Source organism: Sorex fumeus, unplaced genomic scaffold (assembly GCF_029834395.1).
Source record: "Sorex fumeus unplaced genomic scaffold, SorFum_2.1 ptg000002l, whole genome shotgun sequence".
NCBI lineage: Eukaryota > Metazoa > Chordata > Mammalia > Eulipotyphla > Soricidae > Sorex > Sorex fumeus.
Genome location: NW_026606059.1, coordinates 10,286,642 through 10,306,225, shown reverse-complemented (window position 1 = coordinate 10,306,225; position 19,584 = coordinate 10,286,642). Strand labels below are relative to the sequence as shown.

General features: G+C 40.2%; 1 protein-coding gene across 1 annotated transcript in view; it reads left to right on the top strand.

The window, feature by feature from the left end:
- SLC26A7 (solute carrier family 26 member 7) overlaps positions 1-19,147 on the top strand; it is a 135,462-nt gene extending 116,315 nt beyond the window's left edge. The window contains exons 14-18 of the mRNA XM_056111287.1: positions 1,636-1,684; positions 10,918-11,018; positions 17,256-17,310; positions 17,394-17,497; positions 19,112-19,147. Coding sequence (XP_055967262.1) covers positions 1,636-1,684; positions 10,918-11,018; positions 17,256-17,310; positions 17,394-17,497; positions 19,112-19,147 — 345 coding nt within the window. The remainder of the gene's footprint in view (positions 1-1,635; positions 1,685-10,917; positions 11,019-17,255; positions 17,311-17,393; positions 17,498-19,111) is intronic.
- Positions 19,148-19,584: the final 437 nt, after the last annotated feature.

Genomic DNA, 19,584 nt, shown 5'->3' with positions numbered 1-19,584 from the left:
AGGACCATTAACTGATGCCAACATTTTCATAAATTATAACAAAATGCCAGCAGCCTTTCTCTCAGTGACCTTTCTCAATTAAAACAATTATTGGATCAAACATGCATCAGGATGATTTCGTGTCAGGGAGCTCTCGGTGATGACTTGACTCTCTAGTCCTTGGCGAGATTAAGAGCATGTACTTAAAACTAAGTTGCGTGGGTTCTCCACACACGAGCTGTTGGGACCTTAACTGAGTTCATAAATCTTTAGTGTTTCACTTTCTTCATTTTTCATCAGGATTATTAAGTGAGTTGATGTTGGGCTTGATTACCTGTATGAGGTAGTATCTGTCAAATTTATCCACTATAAAGTCATAATTTTCCACTTTTCACTTTTCAGAAGCACATTATTATGTGGGGCCCAGAATATTACATTTTGTCCCATCTTCTAGGGAGTAGAGTATTTACATGGATTATTTGAAATTTTTTATGAGATCAAAGCAAGGGATTTTTTTTTCCTTTTGGCTTTTTTGAGTCACACTCAGTGATACACAGGGGTTACTCCTGGCTCTTCAGTCAGGAATTACTCCTGGTGGTGCTCGGGGGACCATATGGGATGCTGGGAATCTAACGCAGGTTGGCCACATGCAAGGCAAACGCCCTACTCCTTGGCTATTGCTTCAGCTCCAGCAAGGGATTTTTTTAAAGAAGGGAAATAAAACTCATACTCTTTGATTTTCCTTTAAAGGACTAAATCATCAATTCATTGCTGTGATATTGCTTGAATCTCCTGAGAAATGAAATCTGATATTAGAAGTGAAAAATAATTGTGCAATGAATAACTTTCAACTCTTGGCTTAACATATATTAGCTTTATCACTGAGTATATAGATAATTTCTCACCATCCTTTAAAAGAAAAATTGATTTCATTGGAGAAGCAGTGTGAAATAGTGGTTGGGGGGACATCTGATTTTAAATAACAAGGAATGGGCATTGCTGTAACCTGTTTTTACTTGCTTTGTGACTAATCAAGTTACTTAACTTTTCAACCTTATTTAGGAAATGAAATTAGTGATTTTGTAGCATTACACTGAAGTCTCTAATATACAGTAAACACTCAAGAAATGAAAATTTCCATCACATCACCATTAACAGTCATATTAACTCATTTGAGAAGTTGATCTCATTTGAGCATTGTTAATTTAAGAGTAGTTTAATTGAAAATACAGAGTAATTTTATTCTGTAACATTTTCACAAGAAATAATTTTTTTCGGACATTTTAGGAGATTACAAATGGATAGTTAACCTTGTTCAATATCTTTGCTTGGAAAATGTTATGTTAATGAGGTTAATTGCTGATGAGATATGTTACATAAAAGGAGAAATGTTTAATTCTTGATCAAAAAATCAAAATAGTCTTGCAGAAGATGTTCTAAAAAACGGTGATTTGAGTTGCTAATATTAGCTATCTGCTGAGCTTATACGTACTCAGCACAGAAATTACCATATTACTTTTTAATCGCGTTATACTTGTTGTTCAAAAAGGGTTACTGAAAATTAATGATTGAATATGAGATTTACGGAGAAGGTAGCAATGTTTTATTAGAACAGAAATAAGCTTTTAAGTTAATTTTCTTTATATTTCTTTTCAGTGTGAACAAAATACATTGCTCAATTCTCTGTCCAATGGCAACTGCAATGGTGAGTTGGCACTAAAAATAACAGAAACACCCAAAGCCCAAGTGTTGTGACTCTAGAGCAGAGTACAAAATTAATCTCTCTCCTTCCCCTCTGCCTCCCTACTGTCCCTTCCTTGTTCCCCCTAGTCCTTCCTCTAGTCTCCAGCCCATCTTCCTCCTCTCTCCTCCTCTCTTCTCACTCATTTGCTCTCTCCTCCCTCACTGTGTTCTTCTGTCTTTCTTACTCTCTTCCTCTTCGTTCTCATCTTTTTTGTTCTTTTAATTTGTCGTCTTTTATTCTTTTTCCCCCTCTCTCTTAGAAATAATTTTAAGATGAGTAGACCTATACAAGAAGATGCAAAACTTTTTAAATAAGGTATTAAACAATTAAATCAGTTGTACCTATAAGTCAATGGAAAGAAATACCATGCTTAGTTATTAGAATACTCAATCGAAAAGATGGTTCTTGGATGTAATTTATAGATAAAAATTTATTTATTTATTTATTTTTTATTTATTGAAACACTGTGGGGAAAGTTACAAAGCTTTCAGGTTTAAATATCGGTCATGCAATGATCAAACACCTTTCCCTTCACCAGTACTTATTTTTCACCACCAAGAACCCCAATATACCCCCCTCCTGCCCCTCCCAATGCCTGTGAGGCAGATGAATTATAATTAAAACTCTATCTACTTTTTAGATTCATTAGATTCATTGTTTCGACAAAAGATGCACCATTATTATTTAGAGTTTATACCCCAAAATCAGACCTGCTGAAAAGGCATTGTGAAATAATTTTTTTTTTCCACAGCTGGTCAAAAGAACCTAGTGATGTCACACAGCCGCTATCATGGCCGCGCAATTTTGGATTTCTGGTATTTTACTTATTAAGCCTGGAAGTATTTCTGCTGAGAGCCAGATAATTATGAGATTGGTATCTGTGGCTCTGGAGCCATGGCCGTGCCGGAGAGCCGCTCGTGGGGGGCAACTCTTGACCTCAGTAGGGCATGAAGGACGAGCCAAGAACGCTCCCCTTCCCATGAGGTTGCAGTTGCCCCGTCACCACTGGCTCATACCTGGCTTTCCAAAAAGCTCTGAGGCAGCCGCCATCTTGCTGTCTAGGGGGAAAAAATGATAAAAATATATTTATACAAACATAAATCTAGATCAACATGTATATAAATTAAATCCGTATTAAAAGCTTATTAGGACATTTTCATCATATTGGCATTCTCATTCTAAATTTTGAATAGAAACTCAGCTGAGGCTGGAGAGTACATTTATTCGGGGTCATACTGGCATGCTACAGATTCAGGTTGGATCCCCAGCACCATATAGACTCACAAGTTCCAGGACATCGCCGGAGGGCCCCAAACACATCCTACGTGTCCTGGGCCATGCATCACACACCAGCCTGAGCAGCAAAGCATCCTAGACCTCTCGTATTAAGTCTCATGCCTGGTTAGATGAGAATCACTGGGAATGATTCTTGAGCCCTCTGAGTACCCTTTGGAGAGTCCACCCTCCCTCTCCCCACACAGACACACAAAAGAGGAAAAGTGAACAATAGTAAGTAAGATTTTCATGAAATATTGAACAAGAGGATGGATATGCTGCAATCAAGATGTATTATAAAGTATTAATAATTAATGTAGGGTTGCTACTGGTATAGAGTTAAGTAGATACGTAGGTTAGACTAGAGGGCACAGACTGGAAAAATAAAAGACATTACACCTACTGGCATTTGATTTATGACAAAAGTGGCCCCAGAGCACAGTGGGAGGAGGACAGTCTTATTCGCTCACGATGCTGAGATAATAATGTACCCATCACGAATTAAATTATGCCTCTCCTCATGGCTCATATCTCGCAGACCACTCAGATAAAAGCCCCAAAAGAACATGATAGGCAAAATATAAATTTAAAGAGGAATAGATGCAAGAAATATTAAGCATGAAATAATGGCCATTAAATTTCAGTAGATTCAGAGCATCTTGGGCAGCGGAGGGATACTCAGCTGAGCTCAGGGCTTACTTATGGCTCTTTACTCAGAAATTCCTCCTGGTTGTGCTCAGAAGCTGTATGGGATGCGGGGAAATGAAGCCAATTTGGATACATGCAAGATTAGACACTTATCCACCGTACAATCACTTCAGCCCCATACATTGCAAGCATTTGTTCATGTTTGATCTGGTTTGTTTGGGGGACCACATCCATGAGTTCTCAGCATTGCCACCTGTGTGTTCAGGAATCACTCCTCTGGGAAGGTAGAGATGGTACCAGGGATTGAACCAGGGTTAGAAGCAAGAATATTTGTTTGTCAAAAAGGTGCTACACATAGAAAACCTGAAAAGATAAGTCTTAGTGAAAAATAGAGGTAGATATAAAATGGAGAAAGGAGTTCACTCCCCTATAAAACAATAAGTAAGAAAAACAGATTATTTATCATTATTTAAGATCAAAAGACATAAACAGGCATTTTTTAAGGGAACTCTTACAAATTTGCCAAAAATACATTAATATATGTCTTGTGCTATTATTACAATTATTACTATTCACTGCAATTACTGGGAAAAACGAAAGCAGAAACTCCAGTAACACAATAGACATAACATGGACAAAAACGCTAATATTCCAGGGTTGCTTGGGAGATAGTGTCTCCTATGTACTGGTGGAAGTAGAAGCCGTTGCAGACACTTGGGAAAAAACGTTCTTATGATAATATTCTTCATAGCTGAAGATACACATATCCTAGGTAGCAATTCTCTTCCTACAATTCATCCTAAAGAAATAATAAACAAATGAACAAAAAAGCAAAAACCAAGATATAAGAAAGGCAAACACGCTAGTGGAGATGACTCAAAGGGTTGAACACAAGCCCTACTTGCAGGAGGTGCCTCCTTCCCACATGTCCCAGGAGACACTTATGAGCACAGAGCTGGGAGCAGTCCCTGGCACCTCTGGGTGTGGGCCAAACAGTAAAACTAAAACAAGTGATTGGAGAGTGAGTCCAGCGGGTAGGGTTCAATCCCCATCCCACATGTTCCCCCAAGCATCACCAGGAGGAATTTCAGAGCACAGATCCGGGAGTAACCCCTGAACATTGCTTGACGTAGCCCCCAAACTAAAATTAATGAATCAATTAAAAAACAAAACAAAAACCCAAGTTTGAAAAGATACCTACACCACTAGTCATTGGGGAAATAGAAACTAAAATCATCGTATCATTTAAAATGGCCACCATAAAATGGAAATCACCCAAGCACAAAAATGTGTAAGTCTATAACTGTATCTCATGGTGTTTCACTAATAAAAAATTTTTAAAAAAATGGAAATCAGTGATATATACCTTTGAAGGCATTGTTCGCTGACACACTCTGCCTTTTCCAACCTTTATAATACTTCAAGTTACTGTTCCGTTGAGTGAACAGTTCTCAGCTCAGTTGGGAATCTCTTGGAAGTAGAGATCAACATTTCTCTTCAATCATGTTCTTTTTTTTTCTCTCTTTTTGTGGGGCTAGTGCGGGGTGGGGGAGGGTGGAGAGTAGGTGAGTACCTGGTGGTGCTCAAGGATTACTCCTGGCTCTGTACTCAGCGATAAGTTTAGGCATGGCTCAAGTATGGGGTATTGGGATTTGAACCTGGGTCAGGGATAAAGCAAGAGGCCTACTTACTGTACCATGGTTCTGGGGCCTTTGTTTTGTATTCTACTTCTATTCCTCAGCACAGTGCTTACGAGAAGCCACTTGCATGGATGGTGTTGAGTGAATGAGTGACTGAATTAATGGATAAACTAAGGAGATGCTTTATCAGATGTGCAGTTTCCAAAGATAGTATTGTGATTTGACTTATATATTTCACAACATTTATTTTTCTTGAGAACTTGGAAATGTAAATATGCTTCTCAATAGTTGATATAATCCAAAAATGCCTTTCAAAGAAATCATGAGGGATTCACTGAGTGTCAAGAAATCTTGTGAAATATATGAAAGACACTCCTAAATTATGCAACTATAAATACTTTTTAATTAAAAGAGTTAATGAATCTACCACAGGAAAGAGCTGCTTGCACAGTTTGGAGTTAATTACCCACCCACACCTGATGGTTAATTTCTTTCTGAAATGTTGTTTTTTTTGTAGACAAAGCCCATCATTTACCACATCCCACATGGGTTGAGATGAGTCGTCTCCTTTGCACATGCTCCAAGCTTACCTCATTTTGCTTAAGGCAGGGTATTAGCTGTGCTTTCACTTTACTCTTTTCTCCGACGATGTGATTTTTATTGCATGGGTTGATTTACTTAGAAGCTTAGAACACAAGGTTATTGCCATAAAATCAGTGCAATGGCAGAGGATACTGTGTGGAAGAAAAAAAAACCCAAACACTTCACTTAATTTTGGAAAGACTTCAGAATTGCCTATTGTACTTAAATTCACATTTGAGTGAATTAGTCATTTTACCATTAAAGTTGTCTTTTTTTTAATTTAGAAAAAAACAGCATCATGAATTGCTTCTCTTAAAATGGTTTCCTTAAATTATTATCAAACTAATGGCATGCTTCTTTTGTTTGGCTTTATATGATTTGCTTTGTTTTGGATGGCTTGAAGAAGAAGTACACAGAATTTGATTGAAGGGAGAGGACAAACTAGAATGTAAAAATTGCAGAAGTTGAAGGAAGTACACTTCCAGACAATGAAACAAAATTTTTGTGTCACTGTTGATAATACCAAACTTTTTTTTATAGTTAATAACCTATCCGTGCTAAAGTTATGCAATAATTAAAAGAAAAAATAAAGAATGATGAGTAAATTTATTAGGAAAATCAATGTGACAAAAAAGGACACTTTATTTAATATCATGAAAATGGTCTTGGAGATCATTTTAGTCTTTTAGGTCCGGTGAGCGGACTTTCTAGATAGCACAGAGAGGCAGGTAATGTTTTCACGCTACCATTTTAAAACTCAGTTTGACAAATAAGTTTGTCATCAAATAGCAGTAGCTTACTGGAGCACTGAGTTGATAAAAAATTTTAAGGTCTTCTTTGATCTCATGGGAAAAAAATATGCTGTGATTGATTGGTCACGTCTTTCTAACTAAGCAACAGAGATAATAGTATCTAGGTAATAATTTTAGGAATTGCAATCAATGCATTGGCACATTTTATAAATAAAACAATTGCCAGTATTCTTTTAAAATACAGTTTCTTTGTACCAAGACTCTCACAGTTATAACAGCTGAGTTACTTTTTCTAATAGTACAGTGGGTAGGGCGTTTGCCTTGCATGTGGCCGACCTGGTTGGCCCAGGTTCTATTCCTCCGGCCCTCTTGGAGAGCCTGGCAAACTACCCGTGATGTATTGGATATGCCAAACACAGTAACAACAAGTCTCACAATGGAGACGTTACCGGGCCTGCTTGAGCAAGTCATTGAACAACGGGAGGACAGTACTACCTAATGCTACCTAATATATATATCAGAAAATATATATATTATTATTTGATTATAATGTATATATTATTTTCTAATATATAAAGATTAAGAGTAAAGATCTCCACAAAGATTTTATTTAATGTTTAGTTTTGGAAATTAAATATTAGTGATCATGAAATGCTAATGATGACCATTAATGATACAGAAAATTTTCAGCTAAGAGGTTTATATTATAAATTACCCTGCAATGTATAATATTTAACAAAAGACACATACCTTGTTAGGAACCGTTCTGCAGAAGGATGTAGAAAAAGCAGTTTCCTAATCTTAATAGCAGTTATATCACTGCTGTCATTTTAAGACCATTCATGAAGAGTGTCAATGGCTTCGTACATTCACCAAACTGTCAATATCTCCCCACCACTATTCATAGGACCTCAAGGGTAGACATGGTGTGACAAAATATTGTAATCCTAAAATATAATTGCTTAATACTCTTCAAGCCAAGGTTACGTCAATCCATTAATAAATGAATTTCCTAATTGTTCTCTTTAACAAGAGTATTCCACCTTTAGCCCGTGATGTGCCTTAAAATTTTAAGAAGCGTGGAGTTGTGGAGAAGCAGAGATTTGCAGTATTTGCCAGTTTCCATCGTACGAATATGTGTGTGACTAATTTCAATATGCCGTTATTAAACATGGGGTTAAGAAGAATTGTACAGGAGCTACAGAAATAGAACATCGAGGAGGGTGCTTGACTTGCACTCAGCCGATTCGTGTTAAATTCCCAGCATCCCATATGGTTCCCTGAGCAGGCCAGGAGTAATTCCCGATTGCAGAAGTCAGAGTAATCAATTGCTAGATATCTTTAAACTCTGAAAATTCAACGAAATATTTCTGATTTGGATAAAAAATGTACTGATGAGTCACAAGAAATACGTATCTCAGGTGAAATAATGAGACAGATATCCAAACAACTCTTTTAATGTTGATTATGAATTCTGACTCTGTAACTCTAAAGTCGAAGTGTTTTAAAACTAATGTACTGATAAGATATGTGTGTGTTTATGGAAATAAGACCCCTTCATGAAGGTAGTCTGTGTTTTTAATTAATCAGTGATCGTGAGGAATCAGAGGATGTGGTTAACTTTAATCTGGTTTGAATTTCTAAATTACTGTTTGAGGTCAATGGAAGCATAACCTAAGTCTACACTTGAGATTTAGTCACTGTCACTGTCAGGGGAATAGAAGGTCCATGGATTGCTGGAACCCCACCGACTCCACCCAATAAATGTTGGTTGAATGGGAATAGGAAGAGTTTGAGGTGCTAAACTATCATTAATTTTCAATCAAAACTCTTCGTGGGGCTGGAGTGATAGCACAGCGGGTAGGGCGTTTGCCTTGCATGTGGAAGACCTGGGTTCGATTCCCAGCATCCCACATGGTCCCCTGAGCACTGCCAGGACTGATTCCTGAGTGCAAAGCGAGGAGTAACCCCTGAGCATCGCTAGGTGTGACCCGAAAAGCAAAAAAAAAAAAACCACAACACCTCACCTTTCCATATGATTTGGAATTTTGCATGCTCTCATTATCTCTACCTTAGATAATTAAATATTCATGTGTATTTACATATGTATACACATCCGTATATATGTAAATACACACACACACACACACACACACACACACACATATATACTTCAAGGCGCTGTTTTGATGAAGCCTACTTCATCATTCCAAAGAAACTCCTTAGGAATTTTCACTCTTTCTCATTTTGAATTACATGTTATCTATGTACCATTCCTACCTCTAGAATTCCTGGAAGAAGGGAATAGGATCTTTCTTACATAATTATCATTTAGTATATTTCAAAAGTTTCTAACATAGTATATTCTCTATCATATACTATTCCTCTTTCAATAACAAACTATTATATATATTTTAACTAAGTACTATTATCATAACTCTAAAAGTGAAACTTGGAAACAAATAGTTTACCCGAATAACACTTTAATATGCTAATCTTACATTCTTCACCTAACAATAATTGGTATAAATAAATGTTCCAAGTTCATTCTGTACTTTCTGCTTACTTGTTTTGACGTTTAAGTAGCAGTTTGGATAAATACACAATTTTCCTTCCATTTTTCTCCATAGCTAATTGGAAAACAACCATAGGCCCACTGTTCAGTAGCTACTATGGGAGAATTCTATAGGTATTTTCAATGACAAAAGTATTCCAATGCAGAATCAATTTTTTTTCAGAAAATTTCCTATTGGTGAATGAATTTAGAATAACTGGATGAGAAAACGGAATGCTTTTAAGGGGTGTTCCAAGCCAACCTTTGCCCCAGACTATAGTGAGGAGAGGAAAGAAAGAATGGAGGAGTGGGAGAAGAGAATTTTGCAATTTAAATAAATAAAACTCATTTATTTAATAAGTTTTTTCTTCTAAAGGTAGCGGACTTTGAGCATCTTCTGCTGACAACCACTTGCCTCCCGAGTGGGCCCGTCATGGCTTAGAAATAAAGGGACAGAGTGTTAGTACAGTGGTTAGGGCTCTTGCCTTGCACACCTCCGAACTGTGTGATCCCTGACACCACCTAGGGGCCCCTGAGCTCTGCCAGGAGTGATCCCTGAGCACAGAGCCAGGAGAAAGCCCTGAGCACTGCCCGGTGTGACACTCCCCCTTCCCCCTCCCATACACACAAGAAACCAAACAAATTATGTCAGCTCAGAAAGGGAAGTGAAGCTCTGGGGATGTCAATGAGAACAAGAACATAAACAGCTACTTTGTTGTCGTTTTGCTTTTTTGGGTCACACCCGGTGATGCTCAGGGGTTACTCCTGGCTCTGCACTCAGGAATCACTCCTGGTGGTGCTTGGGGGACCATATCGGATACTGGGGATCGAACCCTTGTAGGCTGCGTGCAAGGCAAACGCCCTACCCACTGTACTATGGCCCCTAAACAGCTATATATGTATATATTTTAATTTTTATTAGTGAGACACCGTGAGGTACAGTTGTAGACTTACAAATTTTTGTGCTTGGGTTTCAATTATACAATGATCAAATACCCATCCCTCCACCAGTGCCCATTTCCCACCATCACGGATTCCAGTATATTTTAAAAAATTTCCCCAACTTGTATTCAGAGGTAATTTTATCATGCATTAAATGAAGCTCAATGTCCCTTATAATGCCATGAAAAACAGCCCTAGTAGATCTCCTCAGGGACTTCAAACTGCCTCAACTTCAGGCTGAATAAAACTCAAATCCAGGAAGTGGTGTGGATTGGGACGGGCGCGTGTTTCCAGGGTACCGCTGGCGCGAGCTTCCCAGGGAGCCTTTGAGCATCACTCCAGGGGCGGAGCTTTGTCCCTCTCCCCGCCATAGTATCCTGGTCACATTTCCCTTGCGAGTCGTTGGAGAACAGTGACCTGACAGAACACAGGGATCACCAAAATCACAATTCAGAAAAGTGTTAGTCATTAATTAAAAAAAAAAATTGGGGCTGGAGCAATAGCACAGTGGGTAGGGCATTTGCCTTGCATGTGGCCAACCCGGGTTCGATTCCCAGCATCTCATATGGTCCTCTGAGCACCGCCAGGGGTAATTCCTGAGTGCAGAGCCAGGAGTAACCCCTGTGCATTGCCGGTTGTGACCCAAAAAGCAAAAAAACAAAAAAACAAAAAAAAAACATAAAACTCAAGTATTTCAAATTTGTGTCTATTAAATGAAGCGGTCGTTCTTTTTTTGCTTTCTAATGGTCAACAGCAGAAATCTCCAGAATCTTCTCTCACTCAGGTCTCTTCCTCTTGCAGAAGAAGCTTCCCAGCCTTACTCGAAAGAGAAGAACTCTTTAATCCTGGACTGCAGTGGACTGACCTTTTTCGACTATTCTGGAGTCTCGGAGCTGGTGGAGGTATTTGCCCAGCCTGAGGTTGCTCGGACCCTTTCCCTTTCCTCAGCACGGGCATTTTTCACAGCCACTCTCTCCGCCAGGGACTCTAAGTCCCGCTTTTTGTCCCAATACTCCACTCAGGCTCTTTTCTCCACAGGATAGGAAATTTCTTCGGTGCCCCTATGTGTCACTCCTGTTCTCCCTGTGGAGTCTGTAAGCTAAGAGGATGTGTCACGTCTGGGGGCAGTCACGTGAGGAGACACGAAACAGAAACTGAAGTTGAGGTGAAGCTGGCACCTTGTGAGCAGTGGGTCCACAGATTTCCAGAAGGAAGGAGATATTGTCTCTGGGAGAAGCCAGCCCTGGGTGCCACAGAAGAATTCACTCACGTGGTGGCTGGGGACCCTGCTCGTCCCTCAGGCAATAGCCACTTCGGGAGACTTTCCCATTTTCAGAGGCTGCAGCTTCTCTATCTCCTAATTTCTTCTTATTTTCTCAGAGTCTAGAGTTTTTATTTTATTTAAAAAAAAATTTATTAGTGAAACATCATGAGGTACAGCTGTAGACTTACAAATTTTTGTGCTTGGGTTTCAGTTATGCAATGATCCAGTACCCATCCCTCCACCAGTGCCCATTTTCCACCACCACAGGTCCCAGTATCCCTTCCACCCCCCACCCACCCCCCTTCCCCACCCTGCCTCTGTGGCAGGGCATTCCCTTTTGTTCTCTCTCTCCTTTTGGGTGTTGTGTTTTGCAAAAAAGGCATTAAATGGCAATCATATTCGGTCTATAGTCTACTTTCAGCATGCATCTTCCATCCTGGGAGGATCCTCCCAACACCCTTTACTTGGTGCTCCCCTCTCTATCTGAGCTTCCTTCTCCCCCAGCATGTGCGGCTGGCCTCCAAGTCATGGAGTGAACCTCCTGGTACTTATCTTGGGTGTTAGTCTCCTATTTTGTTATTTTATGTTCCCCAGATGAATGCAGTCTTTCTGTGTCTGTCCCTCTCTTTCTGACTCATTTTGCTTAGCATGATACTTTCCATGTTGTACCACTTGTATGTAAATTTCATGACTTCATCTTTTCTAACAGCTACATAGTACCCCATTGTGTAGATGTACCAAAGTTTTTTTAACCAGTCCTCTGTTCTTGGGAACTCAGGTTTTTTCCAGATTCTGGCTATTGTAAAGAGTGCTGCAATGAACAAACAATTGCAGATGTCACTCCGACTATACTTTTTTTTTGCCTCTCTGGGATATTTCCCATACCTCCTAATTTCTTAAACTAGCCTATGAGCCCGCCTGTGACCCCATATCATGAAACTGAATATGAGTAGGGTCATGAATAATTTTGACAATGAGGAAAGTTTCCTGTAGGTTCAGTGAGTAAAACTGAGTTCCAAATCAGATGCACGATGACTTTGAAAGGTTCAGTGTGAAGAGAGCTTCCGGGGAACAGTCTGGAAGGGTGGTCCTGGGTCCTGGTTCGACTTTACCAGCTTGGAACAGATCTCAATTTTGGACAACGAAGAAGTGATGCTGTTTGAGACATGACAGCTCTCCTGACATCAGACTAATGCATAAGAAATTATATTGTAAACATCCCAGGCCTTGAATCTAGTGGCTGTTTGGGATATGTCACCCCTTAATCCATATACTATGTTTTTATTTGGGGCCACAGCATAGGAAGACACTTCCCTTGCAAGTTGCTGAACCAGGTTTATCTCAGGCACCACATACAGTCCCCAGAGCCCTGACAGGCGTGAGTCCTGAGCAGAGAGCCAGTAGGAAGCCCTGAATACATTTAGGTGTAAACCCACAACAAAATCCACCCTCCCCCCACCGAAAAAAAATCCTTTTATTTCCTTATCTATAAAATGGTTCTTTTAATTTCCTTATCTATGAATTAGTTAGAGTTTGGCAGTTTGACCTGAGATATTTTATATTTCCTTTTATATAAATCTGGACGATAAACGGGTAGTATCTTTTTCTTGGAGAGCTTCTTGTATTCAGCCCTTTTATTATATATGGTAAAGGTCTAGGAAAACCCTTTTAGGTTTGTGTTCAGGGACTGGAGAGAGATTTCAGGGGTTAAGGCAGATGCCCTGCAGTTGGACACACAGTTACAGAACTGGTCATGGTCAGGTTTTAGTCATACAGTGTTCTAACACCCATCCCTCCACCAGTGTACATTTCCCAGCACTGGTCCCCAGTTTCCTTCCCGACACCCTCTCCCCAGCCTGTCTTTATGGCAGGCACTTTCCTTCTCTCTCTCTCTCACTCTCTCTCACTCTGTCTCTCTCTCTCTTTCTCTCTCTCTCTCTGTCTCTCTCTGTCTCTCTGTCTCTCTGTCTGACTCTATGTCTCTTTGTCTCTCTGACTCTGTCTCTGTCTCTCTCCTTCTCCCCCTTTAGGCATTATGGTTTGCAATACAGAGAGTGAAAAGTTATCATGTTTGTTCCTTTACCTGTTTTCAGCATACAGTTCTTATCCCGAGTCATCATTTCCAACTGTCTTTGTCAAGGTCCTTTCTCTATCCTAATTGCCTTCTCCCCTGAGACACCTGAGACAGGCTTACCTCCAGGTCTCTTTAAATCACAGACGGGGTGAGCCAAGGTCTCTCAGAGAGGTCCTTAGCATTCTGCACCCTACTTTAAAGATCGCACTCCCCCCAAAAATCACATTAACAGGGATCATTTAAACCTGTCTGGTGGGTCCTGGTTCTGGGCCAGAAATTCCAAGGATCACACTGGAGAAACCATAGGTTAGAATTATCCTATTTCTGAAAAAAGAGTGGGTGCATTTTTTTGGGTATAGTTAAACATTTTTTTTCAATATAGAGCTAGTACTTTTTAGCTGCCTGGACTCGGTAGGGTGTTTGCCTTGCGCTCAGCCAGCTCGGCTGAGCCAGGTTCGATTCCTCCACCCCTCTCGGAGAGCCCGGCAAGCTACCGAGAGTATCTTGCCCGCTGGCAAAGCGGCAAAGCCTGGCAAGCTCCCCATTCGATATGCCAAACACAGTAACAACAAGTCTCACAATGGAGACGTTACTGGGTCCATTCGAGCGAGTAGATGAACAACAGGAGGACGGTGCTACAGTGCTACTTAGAGATTACAAATCAGGGCCGCAGGAAAGTAATAAAGAGGATATGAATGTTTCTCCCAGGTGTTTAGGACCTCAGGCTGAAAATTCAGAGAAAAAAGACAATCTAAGTGGTAGGCTTGTTGAGAAGGAACTTTCCTCACTCACCTCTCATTGCTGATAAAATCAGGTACAATGAAGTTATGGGACAAGTCAACAGATTTTTTTTTTTAATTTAAAATTGACAGAAAACGGAACAGAGTGATAGCACAGCAGGAAGGGCCCTTTCCTGCTTGCAGCTGACCCATGGCTGAACCTCAGCACCCCGTATAGTCCCCTTTTAGCCAACTCCTGAGCACCGAGCCGGGAGTAATCCCTGAACACCACTAGGTGTGCCCCTCCCCCACCAAAAAAGAAAAGAAAACTGGCAGGAAAGAGCATGATTTTTAGTTTGTGGTGAGGGGGTTGGGGGCCAGAGGTCACATGGATCTAGCAGGGCTATGGGGAAACTTTGGGTCCCTTTCGAAGAATCTCAGCCTGGAACTGCATCTCAGCGTTTGGTCTTGGCGATATGCCTTCTCCTGCCTGCCGGTGATGAGACCACACCCTGCGGTCCTGTCGCTCTTGTGAGTGCAGGACAGTACTCTCCTCCTTATTTGGGCCTGGTATATTTTTTCTATTTTGGGGGGGGGTGGGTGGTAGTGGGGGTGATTGGTGAGGAGGGCGTGGGGGGATGGGGCACAGTCAGCAGTGCTCAGGGCTTACTCCTGGCGCTGTGCTCAGAGATCCGTCCTGGTGGGGCTCTGGCACCTTGTGGCATGGCCAGGGTCAAATTCAAGGACTGTGTGCAAGGTAAGTGCCCTGCATGCTGTATTATCACGCTGGGCCAGATCTAGTATTTCTTTTTCTTTTTCCTTCCTTTCTTTCTTTCTTTCTTTCTTTCTTTCTTTCTTTCTTTCTTTCTTTCTTGCTTTTTGGGGCACACCCGGAGATGCACAGGGGTTACTCCTGGCTCATGCACTCAGTAATTACTCCTGGCAGTGCTCGAGGGACCCTATGGGATGCTGGGAATCGAACCCGGCTTGGCCACGTGCAAGGCAAACACCCTACCTGCTGTGCTATCGCTCCAGCCCCCCAGGCCTAGTATTTCTAATCTGTGTATGGCACCAATAATAGCTTTATGTACATCTGTACTTTGCAATTTCCTTAATACTACTGATTTCTCTTATTATGGTTCCAATACATTTTGATGTACGCTAAACATATTTATGGGGGCCAGAATGATAGTACAACGGGTACAGCACTTGCCTTTCAAGTAGCTGAAGCAGGTTCAATCCTCAGCACTCCAGAGACTACCTGAGCCCACCAAGAGTGAGGTAAAGAGCCAGGAATAAGCCCCGAATACCACCCAGTATGGCTCCCAAGCAAACCAACTAAAGAGATGAACCCTTGATTTATAGAGAGTCACATAACTAGTTCTAACGTATGTGAACTAGGTAGACCCCACTATTTTTTATGCCTAGATGTTCGCTAAACACTTCAATTTATTGTGATGCTGCTGGGATGACCTAGGGCATAACGAGCCTGCAGCCAAGCTTAAGCAACAACTCCGTACTCTCAGCAGTCTCTCTGATCCTACTGTTCTCATTTTGCAAAATTCTAGTCCATGTGCAATGGGTATGCACAATAATTTGTAGTACCCAGGGGCCATTGCCCATGGTGCTGGGGGTCACCAATCAGATCCACAGCTGCGGTGCTGGTGGCTAGAGTGGTGGTGGTGAGGGGCAGAATCAGGGCGTCACACACCCCACTTTGAGCTGTCTTCTCAGCTTCCAAGCCATTTCTCTTTGGGGTAGGGGAGAAAGTTAGGGCAATATCAGGAGTTACTCCTGCCTCTGTGCTCAGAGATCCCTGCTATTGGGCTCAGGGGCAGATGCAGTGCGGGGCCCTGAAAGGTGGCAGTCACAGCTAAGGGGAGTCCCTTAACCCCATATCATCTCTCTACCCATCTCTCTACCCTAAAGATGTTTCTTTAGAGAATAATAATGTCCTTCCAGCTGGTGCCACTTCCTCATTGCCTCAGTACCAAGAGAGGGCGCCAAGTGAGGCAGAGGGGTCCTCCTCCTGCCTGGCTTCCCGCTTCCGATCAGCACTCCCAGGACTGTGTTCTTAGTTGTTTTCATAGTTTAATAACAAGAAACACGTCTTATGACCGAGAGGTTGGAGAGAATGAAGCTGTGCTATTTGTTCTTCTGTTTAGGACATTTTTGGAGAGGTCAGTGAGCTAGAGATTATGACTATCAACACCAAAAAAACAAACAAAAAAACCCCCAAACAAACCACACCCCTAAAGAGTTGTGTGTTTGTGCTTCACTGAGCCTGAGGGAAAAAAAATGTCAAACACTGACTAATTCAAGGTCACTTCAAATTAATCATTTTAACATATAAAAACAGAAGCCATTCATTAAATGGCCATCTCAGTATTATTCTGCCGATCGTTTATTCATGCACAGAATTATTTTACAGTTCTAACATGCAGAAATGTCTTCCTGCTGAAAGAAAATAAGGGCTTATTTATTTTGGGGGATGGATACTTGTAGTAGAATGTATTGTAAATGCAGCTTGCTACATTTTATCTGTCAGATACATTCTTGGTACATGTGGTCTTACAGTTGTTTCTAAATCGTCTAGATTTACTTTCTCTGAGTTTCAAGGAGGTAAGTCAGTGAATTTAGATCAGGACCTTCAGTAAGTTTTTCCTAACTGAAATTTTCTGGAACTCAAACATGGTAGGACTCTGTTCTAAAGTTTGTCAAACAAATTAGCATCTCATCCTGAGGAACTTTAAGACTGGGAAATTTGATTGTCCCACTTGGCCATCATTCTAGTGAAGGTCTCAAGTTTACCATCATCGGTGGAACTTAGAGATTGCAGGAATATGCCCAAATTGCTGTCTATCCTTTAGAATAGACGTTGTGCTGCCTTTAATCTTAGCTTTTGAACCATCTCAAGCTTGCCTGACGATGCAGCAATGTCTCCCCCTGGTGGTCTGCTGTCATAAATCGTGTTCTTGACTCTAGAAATTCCTTTATTCCAGGAATTTTCCTTCTGAAGCCCTTCTTATTTCCTGCCCGATTTCGTAAATTAATTGTGCGCTTACTATTTTAATTCTTCCAGGTTTACATGGACTGTAAGAGCAAAAGTGTCGATGTATCATTAGCTCATTGCAGAGGTAAGGGGCTGTCTTTCTTTGGACTTTGAGTGTGGTTCTACTGTGGCTTTCTCGATCCTGACATTATCTGTATTTCCTTGTAGCCTCCTTGATGAAAGCGATGAGCTACAGTGGCAACCTAGACTCAGAGAAACCAATTTTTTTTGAATCCATATCTGCTGCAATAAGTAGCATCCATTCAAACAAGGTGAGTTGAGCAAGTTGGCATACGGGCATGAACTCCAGATTTTTTTTTAATTTATAGGCTATAATTTATAGGCTATAATAGGCTATAATTTAAAGCCTATTACCCCACTGACATCTAAAGATACACTGAAAGCTTTTTGTGCCTCGAGTTTCTCTGCCACAAGTCAAAGGATGTTTCCATTCCTTTTATTTGACTATGGACATGGTTAAATCGTTTGGATGGATCTTCCATCAATATCATTACTTGGAGGTTTTGGTGATAAACTTTTTGGTGAAAACTTCCTATTTGTAAAGGAAATGCTCTTTTTCAGGATCTACTATGTTGGGAATTTGAATCCAGCCCTGTCAAATCTAAAGATTTGATTATTATACTATTATAATATATTATAATATATTAGATATTTATATATTAGATATTTATATATTATTTTCCTTTTATGACAACTTTTCCTTCACTCCATTTTGCCATTTTGCCACATTTAGACATACTCTTTGTGGATTTTAGCATCCACATGGCAATGGAATGTGAGTAATCTTCCAAATACAATAATATAATAATATAATTAATATTAATATATTATAATAAAGATATTATAATATATTAATATTAATTATATTATTAATTATATATTTATTATTTATACAATATATAAATATCTAATTATAGATAATTATAGATAATTAGATAATTATAATTTATTATCTTTATTATAATGAAGATATTATAATATATTAATATTAATTATATTATTATCTTTCCAGGGCCTAGAGAGATAGCACAGGAGGTAGGGTGCTTGCCCTGCATGCTGTCCACCTGGGTCTGCTCCCTGGCATCCCCGTAAGGTCTCCCTGCACTTCCACGAGTGATCCCTGTCTGCAGAGCCAGGAGTAACCCCTGGAGCACAGCTGGGTTTAATTTCCCCAGCTCCCACCCGCCCCCAAAAGAACCCCTTTAAGTATAACGTCATGACTATTTTCCTTTTATGACAACTTTTCCTTCACTCCATTTTGCCACATTTAGACATACTCTTTGTGGATTTTAGCATCCACATGGCAATGGAATGTGAGTAATCTTCCAAATACAAGGCCTTACGGTAACTTTGAAATCTATTCTAGATTTCCCAAAATTTCCTTTGAGTTTGAATCATTTTTTCCTTCCCTCATTCCCAGAACAGCTCTGGTGCCTCCCGGAGTGACCCCAATTATATTTAACTAGACCAGGATGTATTTATAAAGTAAATAATAATGGCCATCATTATTATTACTGCTAACACTATTACAATCAACCCAGCTTTATTAAATATTCATCACGTTCTGGAGATAATCTGATGCTTTATCTCTTTGAACTTTCTCTATTTGCCACACTATTATTTAATCCATTTTTCAGAAGCGAGGAAAGAGGCTCAGGGAACGTATGGCATTTCTAAGTGGTAGGGACAGTTTCACTGCCAGCAGGCAGATATTGAACTTGGAGCTTTCGAGGCTATATATTCTGGTGTCTCGTTGAACGTGAGACACTACTTCCTTGCTTTGACCAGACAGCTCTGATCTTTGAATTAATACCCGTCTGAATCGAGTCAGTAGCTTGAATTCATTTCTTCGTCTTTTATTTCAGAATTTGAGCAAACTCAGTGACCACAGCGAAGTGTGAGATCCTTTCGTCGCAGTTCATCCGGATCTTGTCTTTGGCGCCTACCTGGAAGAGGCCAGACACGCTCTATATTTCGTACAACTTTTGTTGTTGTTGTTTAAATTTCACAGATGACCTCTACAAAAAGTATGATGGGAATCTGCCACCACGTAGCCACTGGGAAAGATTTGCTAGCAATGTTTTTTTTAATCTTTGTTAGTAAGAAGGACCACTTAGTTGTTCTATAGTTATTTTATAAAAATCGGTATGCGTTTAGTTTTAGGGTACTGAAAGGTAAACATGAATTTATTTCCTTTGTGTTGTTTGATTTTAAGTTAATTTGTAAAATGAAAAGGCTTTGTCATAAGAGACTTAGAACATTCGTAAGTCATTACAAAACTCCAGATCATCTATATGTGTCCCATAAAAACATTTTAGCAAATACATCATTTATCCTA